The sequence below is a fragment of the Embiotoca jacksoni genome, unplaced genomic scaffold (genome assembly GCF_022577435.1).
Source record: "Embiotoca jacksoni isolate LCO1_2020_lvr unplaced genomic scaffold, fEmbJac1.0.p SCAF_5, whole genome shotgun sequence".
NCBI classification, from domain to species: Eukaryota; Metazoa; Chordata; class Actinopteri; family Embiotocidae; genus Embiotoca; species Embiotoca jacksoni.
This window is the reverse complement of record NW_027185403.1, coordinates 14,256,030-14,272,633: the sequence shown is the minus strand read 5'-3', so window position 1 is coordinate 14,272,633 and position 16,604 is coordinate 14,256,030. Positions and strand designations below refer to the sequence as shown.

The following is a 16,604-nucleotide window of genomic DNA, read 5'->3' as shown; positions in this document are numbered from 1 at the left end:
CAATAGACAACAAGATGTTTGGATTGGTATGTCATCATTTTTTATTTTGCATGAAATTGTTCAGAAATCATACAGTAATGAAATGCAACTTGAGCTGTATTCATGAAAGGCAGGCATGCAATCAGAGCCCAAACAACCTGCTTGCGAACACGCAAATGTAACAGACGTGTGCAGCCTGTCCAGAGGTGACCCAGGTGGAAACCAATCCATGACAGTGATAGGCTGAATCTGGCAGAAGAAGCCAGGTCACCATGTAGCAGGAGTCTCTGTCACTCAGAAGACACACAGACTAAATATTTAGAAATGTGCTGATGCTTTTGGCCTGCAGGTCGGGGAATGAAGGGAAGATCCGTTGTGCTGGTGCAGGACTGGGCAAGGTGGGAATGGTGTAGAATGGTTCCACATTTGCAACAGTACGCTGGCATGAGTCACATTTGCAGCTAATTGCAACCATCATGTCAACATGTTAAATCGTCCAGGGTTGGTCTAAATGACATCTGTTTGAGAAAAATCAAGTGTTAAACAATGCCAATTTAGCCACTGAAATGGAATGAACAGAAGTGCATTCAAGTATAAAAAAAAATCTTTTGAAGTTAAACAGAATGTAAATTACATTCTTATATGTATTTGAAATACATATCATTCCTCCGTTCTTCCTCTCACAAACACTTTGATTAAAATTTCACAACATACAACATTCTTGTAACCTTTTTTTCCCACGGAAATGCAACACCTTCTCTACTCATTTTAATCTGTTCCTCATGAACGTCCTCACTAATGCTAAAAAAAAAGTATGACTTTTCTTGGTCAGCAAAAGCAACAATAAACATTTCAAAACATGGAAACAGTGTTTCATTGAACAGGTGTATCGATGCCCCATCTCACCTCCACATTACTCCCTTTATTCTCTCATTCTTTGTTAGTCAGTCTGTAAAGCTTACATTCATTTTAGCAAATTCAGTACTGAGAGCAACATATATACACGGTGTCAAAGTGATTATTGCACTGCGATATCTATGATTTACTGTACATTGGTTAAAATGGATAATAAACTGGAGTGAATACCGCCACCATGCATGTAGTGTAAATAGCACGTGTCCCACTATCACTGTGTTTGTCATAAAAATAATGGAAACTCATTCAACCCTACATTGGTTACATCAATACTCATCATGAATTCACGGTAAAGTTTGATTATCTAGTAATATAATATGATGCGAATCCCTCAACCAAAGAACTGTACAGACAATTGAGCCATATTTTTACATATCACTCATTGCATGTCCCCTTTTTTCAATGAAATTTTTCTCATTTTGAGTTGCAGCAAACCAACAAATATTAAAAGAATTTATTAAAAGCATTTGAAACTTATATTCCACTGAACACTTATTGACTGTAATAGTGACTGTGAAGGTGCTTGCTGTGAAAGTGTGAAAAGTATAATAATAATTCAAAGTAAAATCAGATATCTTTGGTTATTTGGAGTCTTTGCACTTTTTGGTGTATTAGAAGCGTACAAGCCACAGAAACTGCGTTTTGTAAAAAGCTTGTTCTTGTCAGTCCATACGATGAATGTCAGTCAAATAAAATACTTAAAATACTGTCGTCTGTCAGCAATCAAAGTTATTTAATATCAGTCTCTCTCAACTCTTTTACTGTATGATCCAATGCCACAAAAGTAAAGCTGAAATGATGCTTTAGGTAACATCCAGTAACACCCTCACAGGTCAGTGGAGACAGAGCTTCTCTTCACCCTCAGGCTGCCGCCCCAGCCGCGAGGACAGGTGTTGTAGGAGTGCAGGCCGGGCGACCGGAGTCCCGAGTCCTCAGACTCAACCGAGGCATCAGAGTCGGTTAGGGAGCGAGTGTTGTAGAGCCGCACGGGTGAGCAGATTCTCTGAGTTGGAGTGGGAGGAGGGCTGGTGAAAGTTGGAGACTGTGCCCCCAACGCCCGTGACTGGAAGGGGCTGATGGGTGGTTTGTGACAGTCATAACCGTGGTGGGAATTTCCCAGAGGTGAGATGGGGTGGCTGTGACTGCTCAGCGCACCAGGGGAGGGGCTGTTTTTACGTTTGGCTGCATTGATGATGTTCTTGGCCAGGAGGCGATGGTTGGCTTTAGAGTCTAGGCTATTAACAATGGGGGACATGCAGTGACTGTCTTTGGGTGTGGAAACAGGAGAGGTGGCAGAGGTTGTGTACAAAGGTTTAGTGGCAGAGATGGGCAAACTGGTTTGAAAGAGTGAAGGAGACTGAGAACGTGAGCCCCACGGATGAGGGACGGGAGATGCGGCTGTAGATGATTGGGAGGGTCTTGATGTGGAAATAGACACACTGGAAGACTGATTATTCGGACTGACCAATGGTGATTGACATCTTGAGCCCCAAGGAGAAGTAGTTGTAGAAGTTTGGGAAGGTCTGGATGTAGGACCAGAGGGAATGGTGGAAGATTGTGTTTTGTAGCTCAGTGCTGGGGACTGGCATCGCGATCTCAAAGGAGGAGAGCATGGGGAGGTGACTGTAGATGTTTGAGAGGGTTTGGATGTAGAGAAGGAAACCGCAGTGGAGGACTTGTTATTCTGGCTCACCATTGGAGACTGGCATCTTGATCCCCAAGGAGGAGAACGAGAAGAAGTTGTTTGGGGAGGTCGGAAAGCAGGAATGGAGGAAATGGTGGAGGTCTGGCTGACCTTTGGGGACTGACATCTTGAAGCCCAAGGAGGAGAGCATGGAGAGGTGGCCGTTGCCGTTTGGGAAGGTCTGGATGTGGAATTGGAGGTACCAGCGGGAAATTGGGTATTCTGACTGGCCATAGGGGATTGGCATCTTGTACTACTGGGAGAGGACACAGGGGAAGTGACTGAGCGGATGGAGCTGGAGATGCTGGTAGAAGCAGGGTTTGTTCGGAGGCTGGAAGTCCAGGTGCCCGTGGCCGGGCCCTCTGGGGTGCTGAAACGTCTGGTGAGACTGGGTGTCCTGGCTGGTGTGGATGTCTCACTGGGAAGTTCGGCAGGGGAGGACTTCTCTGGTGTCTGTTGGACCATGACAAATAATGCTTTTTAAAACTCTTTGAAGCATACACACACAAAAATACAACACATCAATATGCAAAATGAGAGACTGTAGTTTAGTGCTTGTACAACTTTGATATAAGTAACCCTCATTAAGCATTGAAAGGTTTTGATTTGACTATGACAAAATGCTCATAAACAAAGCAAACCAATTCCACTCTAATTATAAGAGGTTCATCTGTTTTGATAGAATAGTGTTTGTGTGTTTAGTGAGCTCTGGTAGCAGCCAGGGCGTCACTGTGTGTTCCCTCCTTCGACGTGTGTTTCTTCACTATGCCTGGCCACAAGCACATATAGGCCCAGTCTTTAGTGTCTCTCTCAGGTTACTGTCATCTGGCCTTCCTGAGGTGGTTAACCTTTGCAGGGATATGAAGTTACTCCACTGAAGCAAGGGTAGCATTCCATCTTAAGCCAATACTAATTAAGAGCCAACTATCTCTGCCTGGGATAATAATATGAAGACAGTCTGTAGTGTTATGATCTGAACGACTAGCATCCTGAGAAGTTATAATCTTGTAAGATTTATGTTAGTGGTCATATTTGAAAAGTTCATGGTTTCTTTGGAAGAAACAAGGCTCAGGTCAAAGGTCACTAACATGTGTCTCAATGACCCTCGACCAACAAGACCAGCTCAGATCTCAACACGACGGCACATAAATTAAATTCTTTTGAAAGTGTAAAATATTTTGTTATGGAAGGCTACAATAAGTATTTTTGAACTTTAAATGTCACAAACTGTGTTCTGAAATAGACCTGCATCCTGCTGCAAATGATATGTGTAGTTAAAGGAGGCATGCAATTTATTAGCATTTAGGTGTTCGCAGCGATTGCACGAAAGGCAGGAAAGTGAAATAACAAACACCTGACAGCGAAAGAAATATCTGAAAGAAGCCAGTGAAGTGAATGAGAACAGGGAAAAAGAGGTCACTACAGAGTGTTAGCAGAAAGCTTTAATCAGGCAAGAAAAGATTCTGTTTAACACAGAAAATCAGTTATAATAGACAGAAAAACAGCAGAAAAGAGCAGTGAATCAAAGTTTATGATAGGAAACAGACACAATGCCTGTACTGTAAAACAACTGTGAGTGATGAAGGAATTACTTCTTATAGTCATGAAAACAATACATACAGTAGGTCCATGATTCAAATTAGCATGCAGCCTGCAGATTTGAAACAACCCCAAAATAACAAGCACACACCAGATACTTGGAGGAACATGCTGGAAAGAAGAGTAAATTACCCTGAAGACATAAAGACATAAAAGGAGCTCTCTTGCTGCAACTTTCATGTCAGTGAGCAGCATTAAATTGCAAATTGTAGATCATAAAGCAGATGCTAGCCCATCTGTTAAAGTGCTTTGTGAAGCAGCATCGCCCTGGTGCCCAGTGGTAAAAGTGTGAGCTTGTTTCTCATCATATTTTAAAACGTACTGAAAATGGAAGCTTTCGAGTGCTTGATGTGTTTGAACGGTTTTGGAAATGGCAGCTGATTTTAATTACACCAAGGCCCAGTTTTTTAGTTTGTAAGGATAATTACTGGTGTTTGGATGACGTTACTGTGGAAGAAACCAATTATATATATTCAGTGAAAATCTAAGATGCACTCACTTCGATAATCATACAAGACAAAGACAAAGTCTAGCCTAGTCTAATGTGGGTTTTACAACATTTCCCCTATGAAAAGATTTCATCCTGTAATATATCAACAATGCAAGAGATGGTACTGAGAAAAGGCACAAGAAGAAGACACAGGTAAGACAACAAGTGCAGAAAATTTTAGCCCTACTACAATCAGTTTCAGTTTTGCAACTATGTGTTCAAACGCTACAAAATATCTAATTCCTCTGATGTAAAGGAAGTTCTTAAAAGTGGTACAAAGAGGGTCTCCACACCTGCGGTGCGATCCCGGCCTTCTTGGCAGAAAATGTGGGCCTCGGTGCCTGAACCCCAGGCCGAGGAGAGGACACTCGCTCTGGAGAAAAGGTAGACATAGGAGAACTGATCCTTGGAAGCCCAGAGGCTGGACTTGATGGGTACTCTGGTCCTCCTGTAGGGCTGAGAGGCAGTTGACGAGATGTGCATTTTGTACTGAAGTAAGACGGAGGGTTGTTTGGTAAGGAAGTCTGTCTGGTGAAAGTTTGAGTGGGGATAAGGTTCCTGGCCTGTGGAGCCCCTCTGGGTAGGGTAGAAATCGTGTCCTTGACTGGGTTAAAGACAAAGAGTGAAGAGTTAAGCTGGTAGGGCCGGTGCCTTGACAGGTCCATCTCTATCTTGGAGCAACCATTCTCTAAAGGAGGCGGCTCGGGGACTGGCGGTGGTGCTGCTGTGGCTTTTTGTCTCGGTTTTTGCTTGACTGCTTGTTGGGCCTTTAGACTCTGGGAAAGCTGAGCACTCATGTCAGAGTTTTTAGCGATGGCCTTAACCCTACCAGGCATGTTTGATGGGTAAACCCAAGATGGTGGCAAAGACATTGTGGGAGAGGGAGACCTCATTTGCCCAGCGTTCTGATTCTGAACGACATATTTTTCCATCCTGGACTGACGCTTGGCAAACAGCTCAGCCCCTTTTCCTGACACATTAGTAAGGGTCTGCTCTGGCTGGTGATCTGCCCTGGGCCGGGTCCTCGAGCTCTTGAGAGAGGAGGCCCACTCCGGAGCTGTTGCTCCCTCTGCCCTGTCCTCTTCTTTGGCAAGGAAGTTGGAGGCCTCTGCCCCCAGGGCCAGTAACTCTTCCTCAGAAGCTGGTTCAGGCACAGATCTGAGTCCATGTTTCTTCCTTTCATCCACCCCCTGCACTAGAGAGAGCAGCTCCGGGTTGGGAGCTACCACTGGCTTCTCCTTGAAGGTGAACATTGACTTCTTACTCACCCTCTTGGCAGCGCCCTCCTCAAGAATTCCTGTTTTGATTGGTGTTATCAGCTTCCTGTCTCCAGTGGGTTGGGGAACAAAGGTGGAGGGCTTTGGGGCTGTGGGAGGGCCATAATGTGGTATGGGTGGGAACTGAGAAACAGGGAAATGGGATGGTGGAGGAGAGGAAGGGGACATAACAGGAGACATCGGAGGTGGACTGGAGTAGTAGGTCTGCGGGGGTTGGTTTGTGAAGGCCGGTAGAGGAGGTGTGGGATAAGACGGTGGCGGAGGTGGAGGTGAGAACACCGCAGGTTGGGGGACAGTGAAAGCAGGGAGAGGAGGAGTGGAGTAGGAAGGAGGAGGGGGGATGTCCATGTCAGGACTCGCTACCTCCAGAGACTGTACTGTGGGCGGTGAGAAAAAGGGCCTGGCAGTTCTATTCGTGATGGCGGTCGCCTGCTTGGATGTGGGTCCAGAGGTACTGTGGCAGCCATTGAGCTTTCCAGCAGAAACTGGCCCCGTGTGGCCCCCATTTATCTCTGCTTCCCCTTCAGCAGGTTCACTGTTATTACTTCGTGGGAGAATCTCGTGCTTGACGTTGTTCTCTATCTCCTCTTGAATTTTATCTCCTACCTCTTCATCTTCCTCCTGCTCTTCCTTGACAGGGAGGAAGTGTCTCTCCTGGATCACACTGTCCTCCATGTCTTCTTCTTTGTGGAAATCCTTACCCGGTTCATCCATGATATCACTAAATGACTGTACCCTCACAGTTGGTGAGAAGAGTGGCTTGGGAGCGCTATTCTTCAGGTTCAGGTCTCTGTCTTTCTCCTCACTGCTCCTCTCTGCCCATGTTAGTTTGTTGGACGAAGGGTCGGCTTTCACATTCTCAGCTTTGTCCTCCTCTGACCCCTCTCCACAGCTTTCCAGTGTGAAGGCGTTGACTCTCTGCTTGCGTCGGTTGAAGAGTTGCACGCCTCTAGAGCTGGAGTTGGAAGGGATGGTGAGCTGAGCAGCGATGATCTGACTCCTGACACGGGCCTCCTTCAGCTCCTTCTCTGATAAACTGGCACTCCTGGTCAGATCTGAAGACAGAAAAAAAGGGACAGAAAGTTCAATGTCATATAGAGATGTCTTTTTAATGATAAAAGGCGCTCAAACTTCCGTGGTCTTAGCAACATGCTACTGTGCACAGACAATGCCCTCATCATCGAATTAAGTTCACCAAACTGCTTTTATCTACAAATAGAGAGAACTAGTAAGGAACATTTTTTAACAAGTCTGGGACCGACTATTCTTTTTAAAACCCACATAATTGTTTCTGCACCATATGTTTCTGATTGTTCTTTGTGGTGCTTTTGATTCCAAACAATCTAGCAGGAAAAATAAGGCTTTGTGGACATTTGACTCAGCAGACTGGAGTTGTAGACAGTGAGCTAACAGAGTAAGAGAAAGAAACATTTGAAATAATTTTTTTACAGAGAGACAAAGCTTGTTGACGGAAGTAAATAAAAAAAGATCTAAGTCGACGTCTGCTGCAGTAACACAACAAATTGCTGCCAATCACTGTCTTGCACTGATTCTGCAAGTTTGCTGATGACTGTGAAATTATGAGAAAAAACTTATCTGTGTTAAAATTCATAGTTTGTTTTCTGAGCTTAAGAGCTCCCTTCCAGGCAACGGAGTTATTTCCTCTGCCATCTGCAGTAGTCCCTCCCTGAGCATTCCTCCACCGCTCAGAAAACTCCCTGCCTTCGCTTCCAGCATGCCTTTGGTTTCTCTCTGCAGTTAATTTGTGCAATACTGCAGCTCAAACCCTTAATAGACCATTTTTACAATCTACAGCTTCCAAAAAGAAAATGTTTGACTGCTGTCTATAAACATACTATACAATCAAGTGTTCCCATCTTAAAAATAGTGATTACATCATACTTCAAAGTTCATAAGAGGATAACCAAAGCAGCAGCTATAATAAAAACCTGAAGGCTCTTTAATGGACATTTTCACGGAGAATAAATAGTATGACGACACATCTGGTAGATTATTCATCCAATTCATGTTACTTTGACTATTGGAAGATATTTAATGTCCCTTCATGATGTTTCTTACACAGCGAGCACAGCCATGATTCTATATTCATTTAATAAGGTGATGGATCCAGACAGCTACATTATTTGACGTAATCATGTGCCAATCACAATAATTACGCATAAATCAATCACTTGTAAAGCTGTCCTGCAGAACTGATTCTGCATGCAGTTTTTCCTGGCACTGAGTATAAAGCTAACATCATAATTCCCCCAGTAAAAAGGAATAATATGCATCTGCCATTGATTTTACAGACTCTAAGTCTGCCCTCACAGTAATTGAATTAACTCTTTGTGAGGTACCCTTGAGTTCCGTTTATATAAACCCAGCTAAAGTTCAAGAGCATATGTTTGATGTCTCATCTTTATGTAATTGTTTTTAAACATGCACTCGACAGCTCACGTGGATTATAAACAGCGCAGTGCATTTACACACAAATTATAAGGTCTGATCATGATGATGATGATGCTTCTATATGCGAAGAAATGCATCAGTATCAACTAAATCACTCAAGCCGACACCCAATCGAGATATGTCATCCAAATTACATATTTGTGGTGGTGTAACAAGGATAAAAGCATTATCACACAGCCTTTTAAACAACAGTCCTCTCAGCACCATTGACACAAGCATAAATCACCTACTTTTATAGACTATTGCAGAGAAATGAAACATCAGGTACTGACTGTATAGTAAGTGCCTTTTATCAATGATGTCAATGAGTGGAAACACCACCACAGGTCCCCTTTTTTATTAGCTATTTACTGTTTATAATTCATGCTACCTGAATATACCAGAGCAGTGAGGCTTGAAATGAAATGTCCTGACTATAAACATCTACCTTGAGTGGGAGCCAGCTCTGTTATCATGTAACATACAGGTGCAAATCCCATCAGTAACCAGAATACAAGTGAAACTTTTTCTTTTGATTAAATGTGGATTTTTATTTATCTTTTTTACCACTCTTCCTCATATCATCAAACCTTATTAAAAATTTAATTTGATAGTAATTTATAGAAAACCATTATATTAGTTGTTATATTAAATAGGGATGTTAAAGAGCAACCAATACATTGAAATTAATCTGATTTGAACAAATGACAGAACACATGATGAACTGATCACACCAAAAATTCAACAGACAGCACAAAACTTTTTCAGTTATTGGGGAAAAAATAAGGTGAAGTTTATGGTCTTCAATTACAAAAACAACACTACCAGTAAGAGGTCATATTTCTTCACGAAATAGACAAGCACAAGCTGCTTCTCAGTTGTAATTCGAGGCTATAAAATATCCAAGCAATTCTTGAGTTGTTCTCAAAGTTTGCTTATCCTGCTGGATCCACTGTAGCGCCTAATCCCTTACCTTTTTCATGTCAAAACTCAGAGCTCCGCTGTTTTGCAGTACTTCCACCAGAGTTTTCAATTTAACTGTGTCTGATAGCCTCACACCCCCTTTTCTGAAGTGAGACACGGGATCGGATTTCTTTTTCTCCAGCGCGCAGACAGGCAGGGAGGGAAGGAGGAGGGTGCCTGTAGCTGGAGGCTGTGCTGTCTGTCACTCAGCCTCCAGCTTTGTTTCACTTTTCCAAAATCTGCACTAACCACCTCCACAGGCTTTTCACTAATTATAAAAACAGACGTGCTTTTGAGAGAAAGAAAAGCTTCTGTCATGTTGGTATTGATGTTGCAGCAGCTGTGCAGAGACTCCACTTTGTTTGACAGTTCTGAAGAGGTGTCCAATCAATGGTAAGTATTGAGCAGCTTATCTCTGTCTAATGTCCTGTGATGGCAAGGAAGTGTTCTGAAGCTTGTTGGAATCTTTGAAGTACAACCCAGAGATACTCGAGCTCATGTTATGGATTAGACCGCTGAGACACCAGAGCTCGAGTGCCTGACCTCTACTGCCCTCCATGTCGGTCAGGATATCACCATGTGGGTTTATTGCGCGTTCCCTCCAACCAAGTGTCTGCCCTCTTTGAACCTTCTGGGCCCTAAGCTCCAACCTGCAAGAGCAGGACAGGAATTTCCTGTCCTCCAGGAGAGATGAACCTCAGTGATGCAAAAGCCTTTGCATTATATTGTCAACCACTCCTATCCCCTCTACCTCATCTCTCTGCCCTCCGTCCCATCCCTTTGTACTGTGTGGGTGAGAGCAGACAGGAAACCCCCCCCCCACAGCAGCAGGATTTAAGACAGGGGGGCCAACCCTGCATTTGTGTATCAAAGGTCAGATTACCCTGTCGGATGTTATCTTTCTCCGGGTGATGGCTGCGGGGTGAGCGGGATGACAGCACCGGCCCCCGTGGGTGATGTGTGAAGCGGTATGGAAAGACAAGGATTAACAGAGGTCCTGGGATCTTACCAGACTGAATGTGACCTAAACTCTCAGTGGATCCCATGGGAGAAATAAAAGACTGGCTCGGAGGTGGAAACCAAGCTCCGCTGCTCATATTGTTACGATTGGGCGTTACGTAAGGTCTCAACAGAGGAGTAGTCGACTTTTTTATCAGTGCTTTTGTGTTGTTTTCGGTGGCCATTTAAGGAAACTAATTAGTGGGTAATGAGTGATAGGAAGAATGTTGGAAGTAGAGAGGCTATAGATTCATATCAGGAACAATTATTTGATGGCCATGACCTTTCGGTTACAACGCACAATGTGTTTTTACTCACTTTGAGTAGTACATCTGACAGACTAGTACCCACCCTGAGGTAATTATCTTTCTATATGCTGTTTCAGTTTTTTCCACATTGCTATTTAACAACAGGTTTTAGTTTTATTATGGTGTGCAAACGCTTTCATTTTGTACTTCTTTGGGCGTTGACAGCTGTGAAAGTAAAAAGAAGAGCTTAAAAAAAGTTTTGAAACAGCTTTTCTCCGCAAGTATGCCCATTATTGTCAGAGGCTCTGTTGTATATTACAACAGCCCTTTAGCAGTGATTGCATTTCCATTGCTGCTTCGGCAGCCTGTGTTTTTACGGCATGGAAACAGATGTTCCAGAGAGCATTTCACTGTGTCAGGTTGCACTGACGAGTCTGAACTGCCTCTGCTGTCTGCCCTTCTCAGCTATAGATTTTCTGGTGTAATGATAGACTGTCGTCTAAACCACATAGTAGCATTAAAACAGCACAGCAAACTGACCTCTGGAAATGTATTTACAGCTACATTTCTATGTTATGAAGTAAGTAGAGATACACTTTCTTGCTGCTGCTAAGGTACCAAACTAAGAAGAGAAATTGCAGGATAAACAAACACTTACTTGTTTTCCGGCTCATGTGTTCTTTGTTGAATCCCGTCTTCTCCCATGATGCATTGTAGTCTGTCCCTGGGGTGTCTTGTGTTAGCTGGAGAGGTTTCCTCACTCCTCCCGGACTCCAGCTCACCCCTCTCCTGACAGACGTATGTCCCTTCTCCATCGGATTCCAACAACAAGATGCCTAAGCTCCAGTAAGCTCAATCTTTTTTGTCCCGATAAGAAGAAACTGTCACTCCAGTAGAAAGATGGAAGTTTTACTCCTTGTTGGCAGGCAGTGAGTTAGTTGAAAGAAAATACACAAAAAGGATGAGGAAAAGTAGTAGTTCAGCTTTCCAGGTTGCTGCTTCCGGTCATGGCTTCTCTTTCAGCAATAATCCCTCCAAACGTTGTCCCGTAGTCAGCTGGAATTTGATGGAAGAAGTGTGCTCTTACTTTAGTCTTCATGAAGTATTATTGTCTGTCTAACAGGACCTCCCAGGAGGGTCAGCCCCAATGTGCCTTGGATGAGTTCCCATGGACAACTGCCACGAAAATTGCACAAGCTTGTTGTGCTCTGTTAAAAAGCAGGCGTAGAGTGCTGAGAAACAGTCCGAGCTCCTCTATCTGCATCTCTCTAATACTCCTTTTTGCTTTCACAGATGTTACTCTTCCTCTTCTTCTATTTTGGTCACCGAAATATGCTTTGTGTCTGCACCCTAATCTCCTGCCCCGCAGTTTACTTTTCTTTCAGAGAATGGGATCTGCCCTTTATCTTAGAGATCATAACTTTACAGTGACGTGAAGGGGAACTGTGTATATGGCAGCTTCCTGCTGTTAGGTGCGTGTGAGGAATAACATTTCACTCTGGAAAGGTCATGCCAGAGGCTGGTTTGCATTCAGTTTTCAAACGCATTCAATTAGAGCTGCTTTATTCTGGTGTCCTTTGTTATTTCACATACATTAAAGCCAGATACGGTCTATGAAGCTGGATAATCGATTTCTTTCTTTGTTTTTTTTTTTTTTTTTTTTCCACAAAACCACAATTGAGAAGGAAAGTTCTTATCTCTTTTGGTGGCTCAGTCTTGATTAATACTGAAACATATCAGCACACTACAGCTCAGGATTTGTCCCATATTCAGCAAGTCTGTGGTCATCAGCTCCACCATTCTGATTTTGAGTTTTGTTTCTGGGAGAAAAGATGAGTATGTTCTGGTTGTTCAGCCAGATTTTTTTTAAATGAGGAAAAAAAATGCTTAAATTGACTGATCAATGGATGGCAGGTCACGGTACTTCAGCTAATCATTCTCTGTGTTCATTTTCTGTACGAAAACCACCTGCAAAAAAAAGAGAAATATGCAGATTAAAATGCAGTTATGCAAAAGTGAAAACCATTTAGATAAACTTTTCCCTAATTATGCTATGCAAATGTGACATTTACAACAAAAGCAAACAAAAGCCAGATGTTTCAATTACCCACAACTTCTCCATCATCGCTCTTTGTATAATGGAGTTTCAACCCATTGCTTTATACAGGATTTAAAACAGTGTCCATAACGGTTTCAAGAAAGTAGCCCAAAAGACTTGACCTTCATGCCAACAGAGTCTACTGTTTTTAACAGATTTCTGCAAAAGTAGTCTGAAGAATTTTTGAATATACTCTGCATCAGATGAACACTGGTTTACTTCCAAAAAGCATACATCTCAACAAAACTCTTATTCTCTTGTCTTGGAAGATAAAGATCAGGACTCTCACTTTGAACTGTATCCAGGCTAAAAGGGTGGAGAAGGAAATGAGCCTTTATAAAAGTCTAAGTGTGATAAACTCTGTTGCCACCAAAGAAGGAAAAAAAAGGTCACAATTCATTCTGGTTTGAGTGTTGGAAATCTGTTTTAAACCAGCCAAAAATATCACTTTATCTGGGATGTAATACAGGAAGCGAATGTAGATTTAAGATTTCAATGCAGTATGAAGTAGAGTCAAAGATTTGAACCCTCCTTTACCCTTTAAAGTATTTCATTCAGCAGTGTGTCATGTTCCCCCTTCAAAGTTAATAAGAGCAGAGTGTGTAATGATAAACCAGCACCTCTTTGTCCAGATTTGCCTCTCCTTGAAGTTGATCGGGGTTGCACATGTTTTAGCTCCTGAGTCACTACTATAACACTCAGGAGTAGGCGGCCTGTGCAGGGAACTACACACATAATTATTATTTTTAAATTCCTTTCCAGAGATTCCTCAGAGGCACAGCAACCATGCTCACAGTCAGGGTTTTTTTCTTCAGGTGTGCAAGCACCGTAAAACTTGTTGGCATCCCTCGAAGACTGTGTTTTGTGTACAGACACGATGAAGAGACAGCTGAGTCATGACCATGTGTGGGAGGACTGCTCATTGGTCCCTCAAACACAATCAGCCCAAACAAAACACTGCCCCGCCTCCTCGCTGTAAAGAAACAAAAATCCTCCAGAAATTTAACAGAACTGGTGCGATGGTGTCGAGTGAGAAGAGATGAAGGCTGGTATTGTTTAGACACTCTGACAAAAGCTCTTTGATTCCACCAGATGTGTGACCCTTGTTTGGATCAGTCTGGATCTCATTTGGAAACTAACACTGTCTTTTTAGATTAGTTTTCATCATGTCATTAGGCACGGTGATATTTTCTTGATTCGCATGTTTACTGTAATCATTGAGAACAGAGGTGAACACATGTTGAGGATGTGTCCTCACACTGCTGCACCAGATTGATTAAAATATGGATCTTTGATCCAGTCTGCAAATATTTATTAACTTCCAGACAAAGAACAGATGTAGGACACTTAAAATTGACAACAGCAAAGATGCAGATTTGACTGTGGCTCACAAAACAAAACACCACCATATGGACTGTTGAAATCTGCATCTGCCACAGTTTTTTTATTCGTCCTGTTCTGTTTAACATGCAGCTTGGGTGTAACTTGGGATATCTACTCCACTCCAACTCCTATCTACTTTTCATACCTGAAGTCTGATGTCACCCCCACCATTACCACCGCTTCACCTCCAATTACTTTGAATTGAAGTTCAAAAAGGTATTTTTACAGCGCCCACCTGTCCCACTTGGTTTCCACCCCCACACAGTTCTCCCCGTGCCACCCACTGACCTCCACCATCACAATCAAGGGTATAATTTACAGTTTGGCCCGTAGGCCTCTTTAGTGTGTAATCACAAAGTTCCTGTACCTCGTCAAGATTCATTCGCAGACAGCAAATCTGTCCCAAAGCTCTCTGCAGGCATGTCTCGCATAGTGATGACGCACCGGAGAAATTGCCTTGGCCGCCGTACAAACTCTAATCATTCATTTGTCCATCGTGACCGCTGTCCTTTACATTTATTACACATCTGCATCAATAGCCAACTTGTAGAAAGTATGTCAGCCACCTAATAACTCATCCACTGCGTGCATTTTCACCTCAGGTATGGCATCTGTACATCATCAGTGGCTCTGGGTGCACATGTGTTGAGGTATGTGAGATGTGTCAGGTGAGCGTGCATTCCACCTACTGTAAAAGTGTATCAGTTACTGAGCTCATAATGATGCATCTGGTCACAACATTGACTAGTAAGCCTTTATGATTGGATCCCTCAGGGGCAGAGCTGCTGTGTATCTTCTATCTCCTGCCTTTTGCCTGGATCCTTTACAGTCTGGCATGCGCAAATCATTCAGCTGTAAATGCTAAAAGCCTTAGCAGGACCCTTTGCCCCCTCTCTCTCTCTCTCTCTCCTGCTCAGACAAAGAGCCATTCAAGGGCCCTCACAGCCTGCAAAATAATTTCAGCTAGTGCTTCAAAATGGGCATTCCTGGTTCATAATTCCTCAGGAGGCTGTGATAGTTAACATGCCTCAGCTTGTGCTGGCTGATGACTGACGACTAAAACATTGCGAGGCACTGTCTCCGATTAAAACTCACAAACGTCGCTCTCTATTAGCCTTTGCTTTTTTAAAAGGATCCCTTCGAGTGCTATCATAAATCATGCAGGGAGAAAACCTTGTAATGAAGTGTCTGCTTCATGCGCTACTCATCCCACTCTCACAGTCACAGGTGGGAGCTTCAGGAGGCAAAGATAAATACTTGAAGTAGGTGTGTATGATCCTGTGCCAACAGGGAGGAACTTTTCAAAACAATCAGTTATAATCTGAAAACTGTTAAAACATCAAAGAAATAATGGATAAGCACTTTTCTTTTTTATAATGTGAAATGCTTGCAGGTATCATTAATACTTATTTGTGGTTGTTCTTTTTACATTAAGGCATTTGACAAGAAGCAGTTTCAAAGCATCTTCTGTCACAGCAAAAGAAAAGGAGTATCATTTACTTATATATATATATATATATACATATATATATATATATATATATTGTAACCTATGGCTGAACAAACCCCATGTTGATTCCTTGTAAAGAAGTTAATGGCCCTCACCTGTTGTGTTAACAGGAAGCAATTACTTATATGGAAGTGAATACAGTCTCAAGCCAGGACTTTAATTGGATACACCTTCTAATGTTACACAGTGCAGGTCTAGTCTATAACCTGGCTGCACAGCAGGCTCCACACAGTCAGGACAATAGGCTTGAATATCAGTGACCACGCTTGCTAATGTAGCCAGCCAACCCCCCCCCCCCCTCCCCCCAACCCTCCTCTGCAAGCCTGCAGCCCGCACCGAGGGGGAAAAACAGCAGCCACAGATGTTTGTCATCTACTCAAACAAAGACTTTCAAAGTTTCCCTCCGCTCTTATTTCAGCTCACTGCATTCCCCATGCTCTCGCTCTCTCTTTCCTTCTCCAAACAAAAAGAGTGTCTTACCAAGTGAAGATAAATATGATAAGCTGCAGGTGACAAAGTCTGCAGCAATCACAGATCAGATTCCTGGATGCAGAGCTCCTTCCTGTTTGCTGTGTGCTGGATTAGTTATGCTGCTCACCTGTGCTCCGGTGGGTCTGGCTGTGTGAGGCAGCGAGGGTGTGTACTGCCCCTTTTCAGCTCCTACCACTCTGCAGACACACACACCTCCCCCTTTTCACCTCCCCTCTCTCTCTCACTCGGTCGAGGCAGACAAATGGTGGGTGTGAGGGGAGGAGAGGAGAGGAGAGGAGAGGAGAGGAGAAGAGAGGAGAGGAGAGGAGAGGAGAGGAGAGGGGGGTCAGTTGGAACACAGTAGGCTCTTTGTCTGGGATCTTTTCATATGGTTTCCTTCAAGCTTGCATACTGAACACATTATGCTATAATATATTTTTATATTCAACACAGGGATTTTGGGGGGACCAGCGGGCCCCACTCTGTTCTCTCCACACTCCTTTTTCCTCTTTCGACCCATTTTTTCCCGCCACGCAC

General features: G+C 43.2%; 1 protein-coding gene across 2 annotated transcripts; it reads right to left on the bottom strand.

The window, feature by feature from the left end:
* Positions 1-17: 17 nt before the first annotated feature.
* Positions 18-16,300, bottom strand: LOC138211156 (synaptopodin). 2 transcript variants are annotated; one of them, XM_069170839.1, is made up of 4 exons: positions 16,077-16,300; positions 11,264-12,573; positions 4,961-6,999; positions 18-3,031 (listed from the first exon to the last, which is right to left on the bottom strand). In XM_069170839.1, exons 2-4 carry the CDS (start codon positions 11,418-11,420, stop codon positions 1,721-1,723), a joined length of 3,507 nt encoding a protein of 1,168 aa, XP_069026940.1. In that variant the 5' UTR covers positions 11,421-12,573; positions 16,077-16,300; the 3' UTR covers positions 18-1,720. The 2 variants fall into 2 exon arrangements, with proteins under 2 accessions (XP_069026940.1, XP_069026941.1); XM_069170840.1 differs by having other exon boundaries at positions 16,195-16,297.
* Positions 16,301-16,604: the final 304 nt, after the last annotated feature.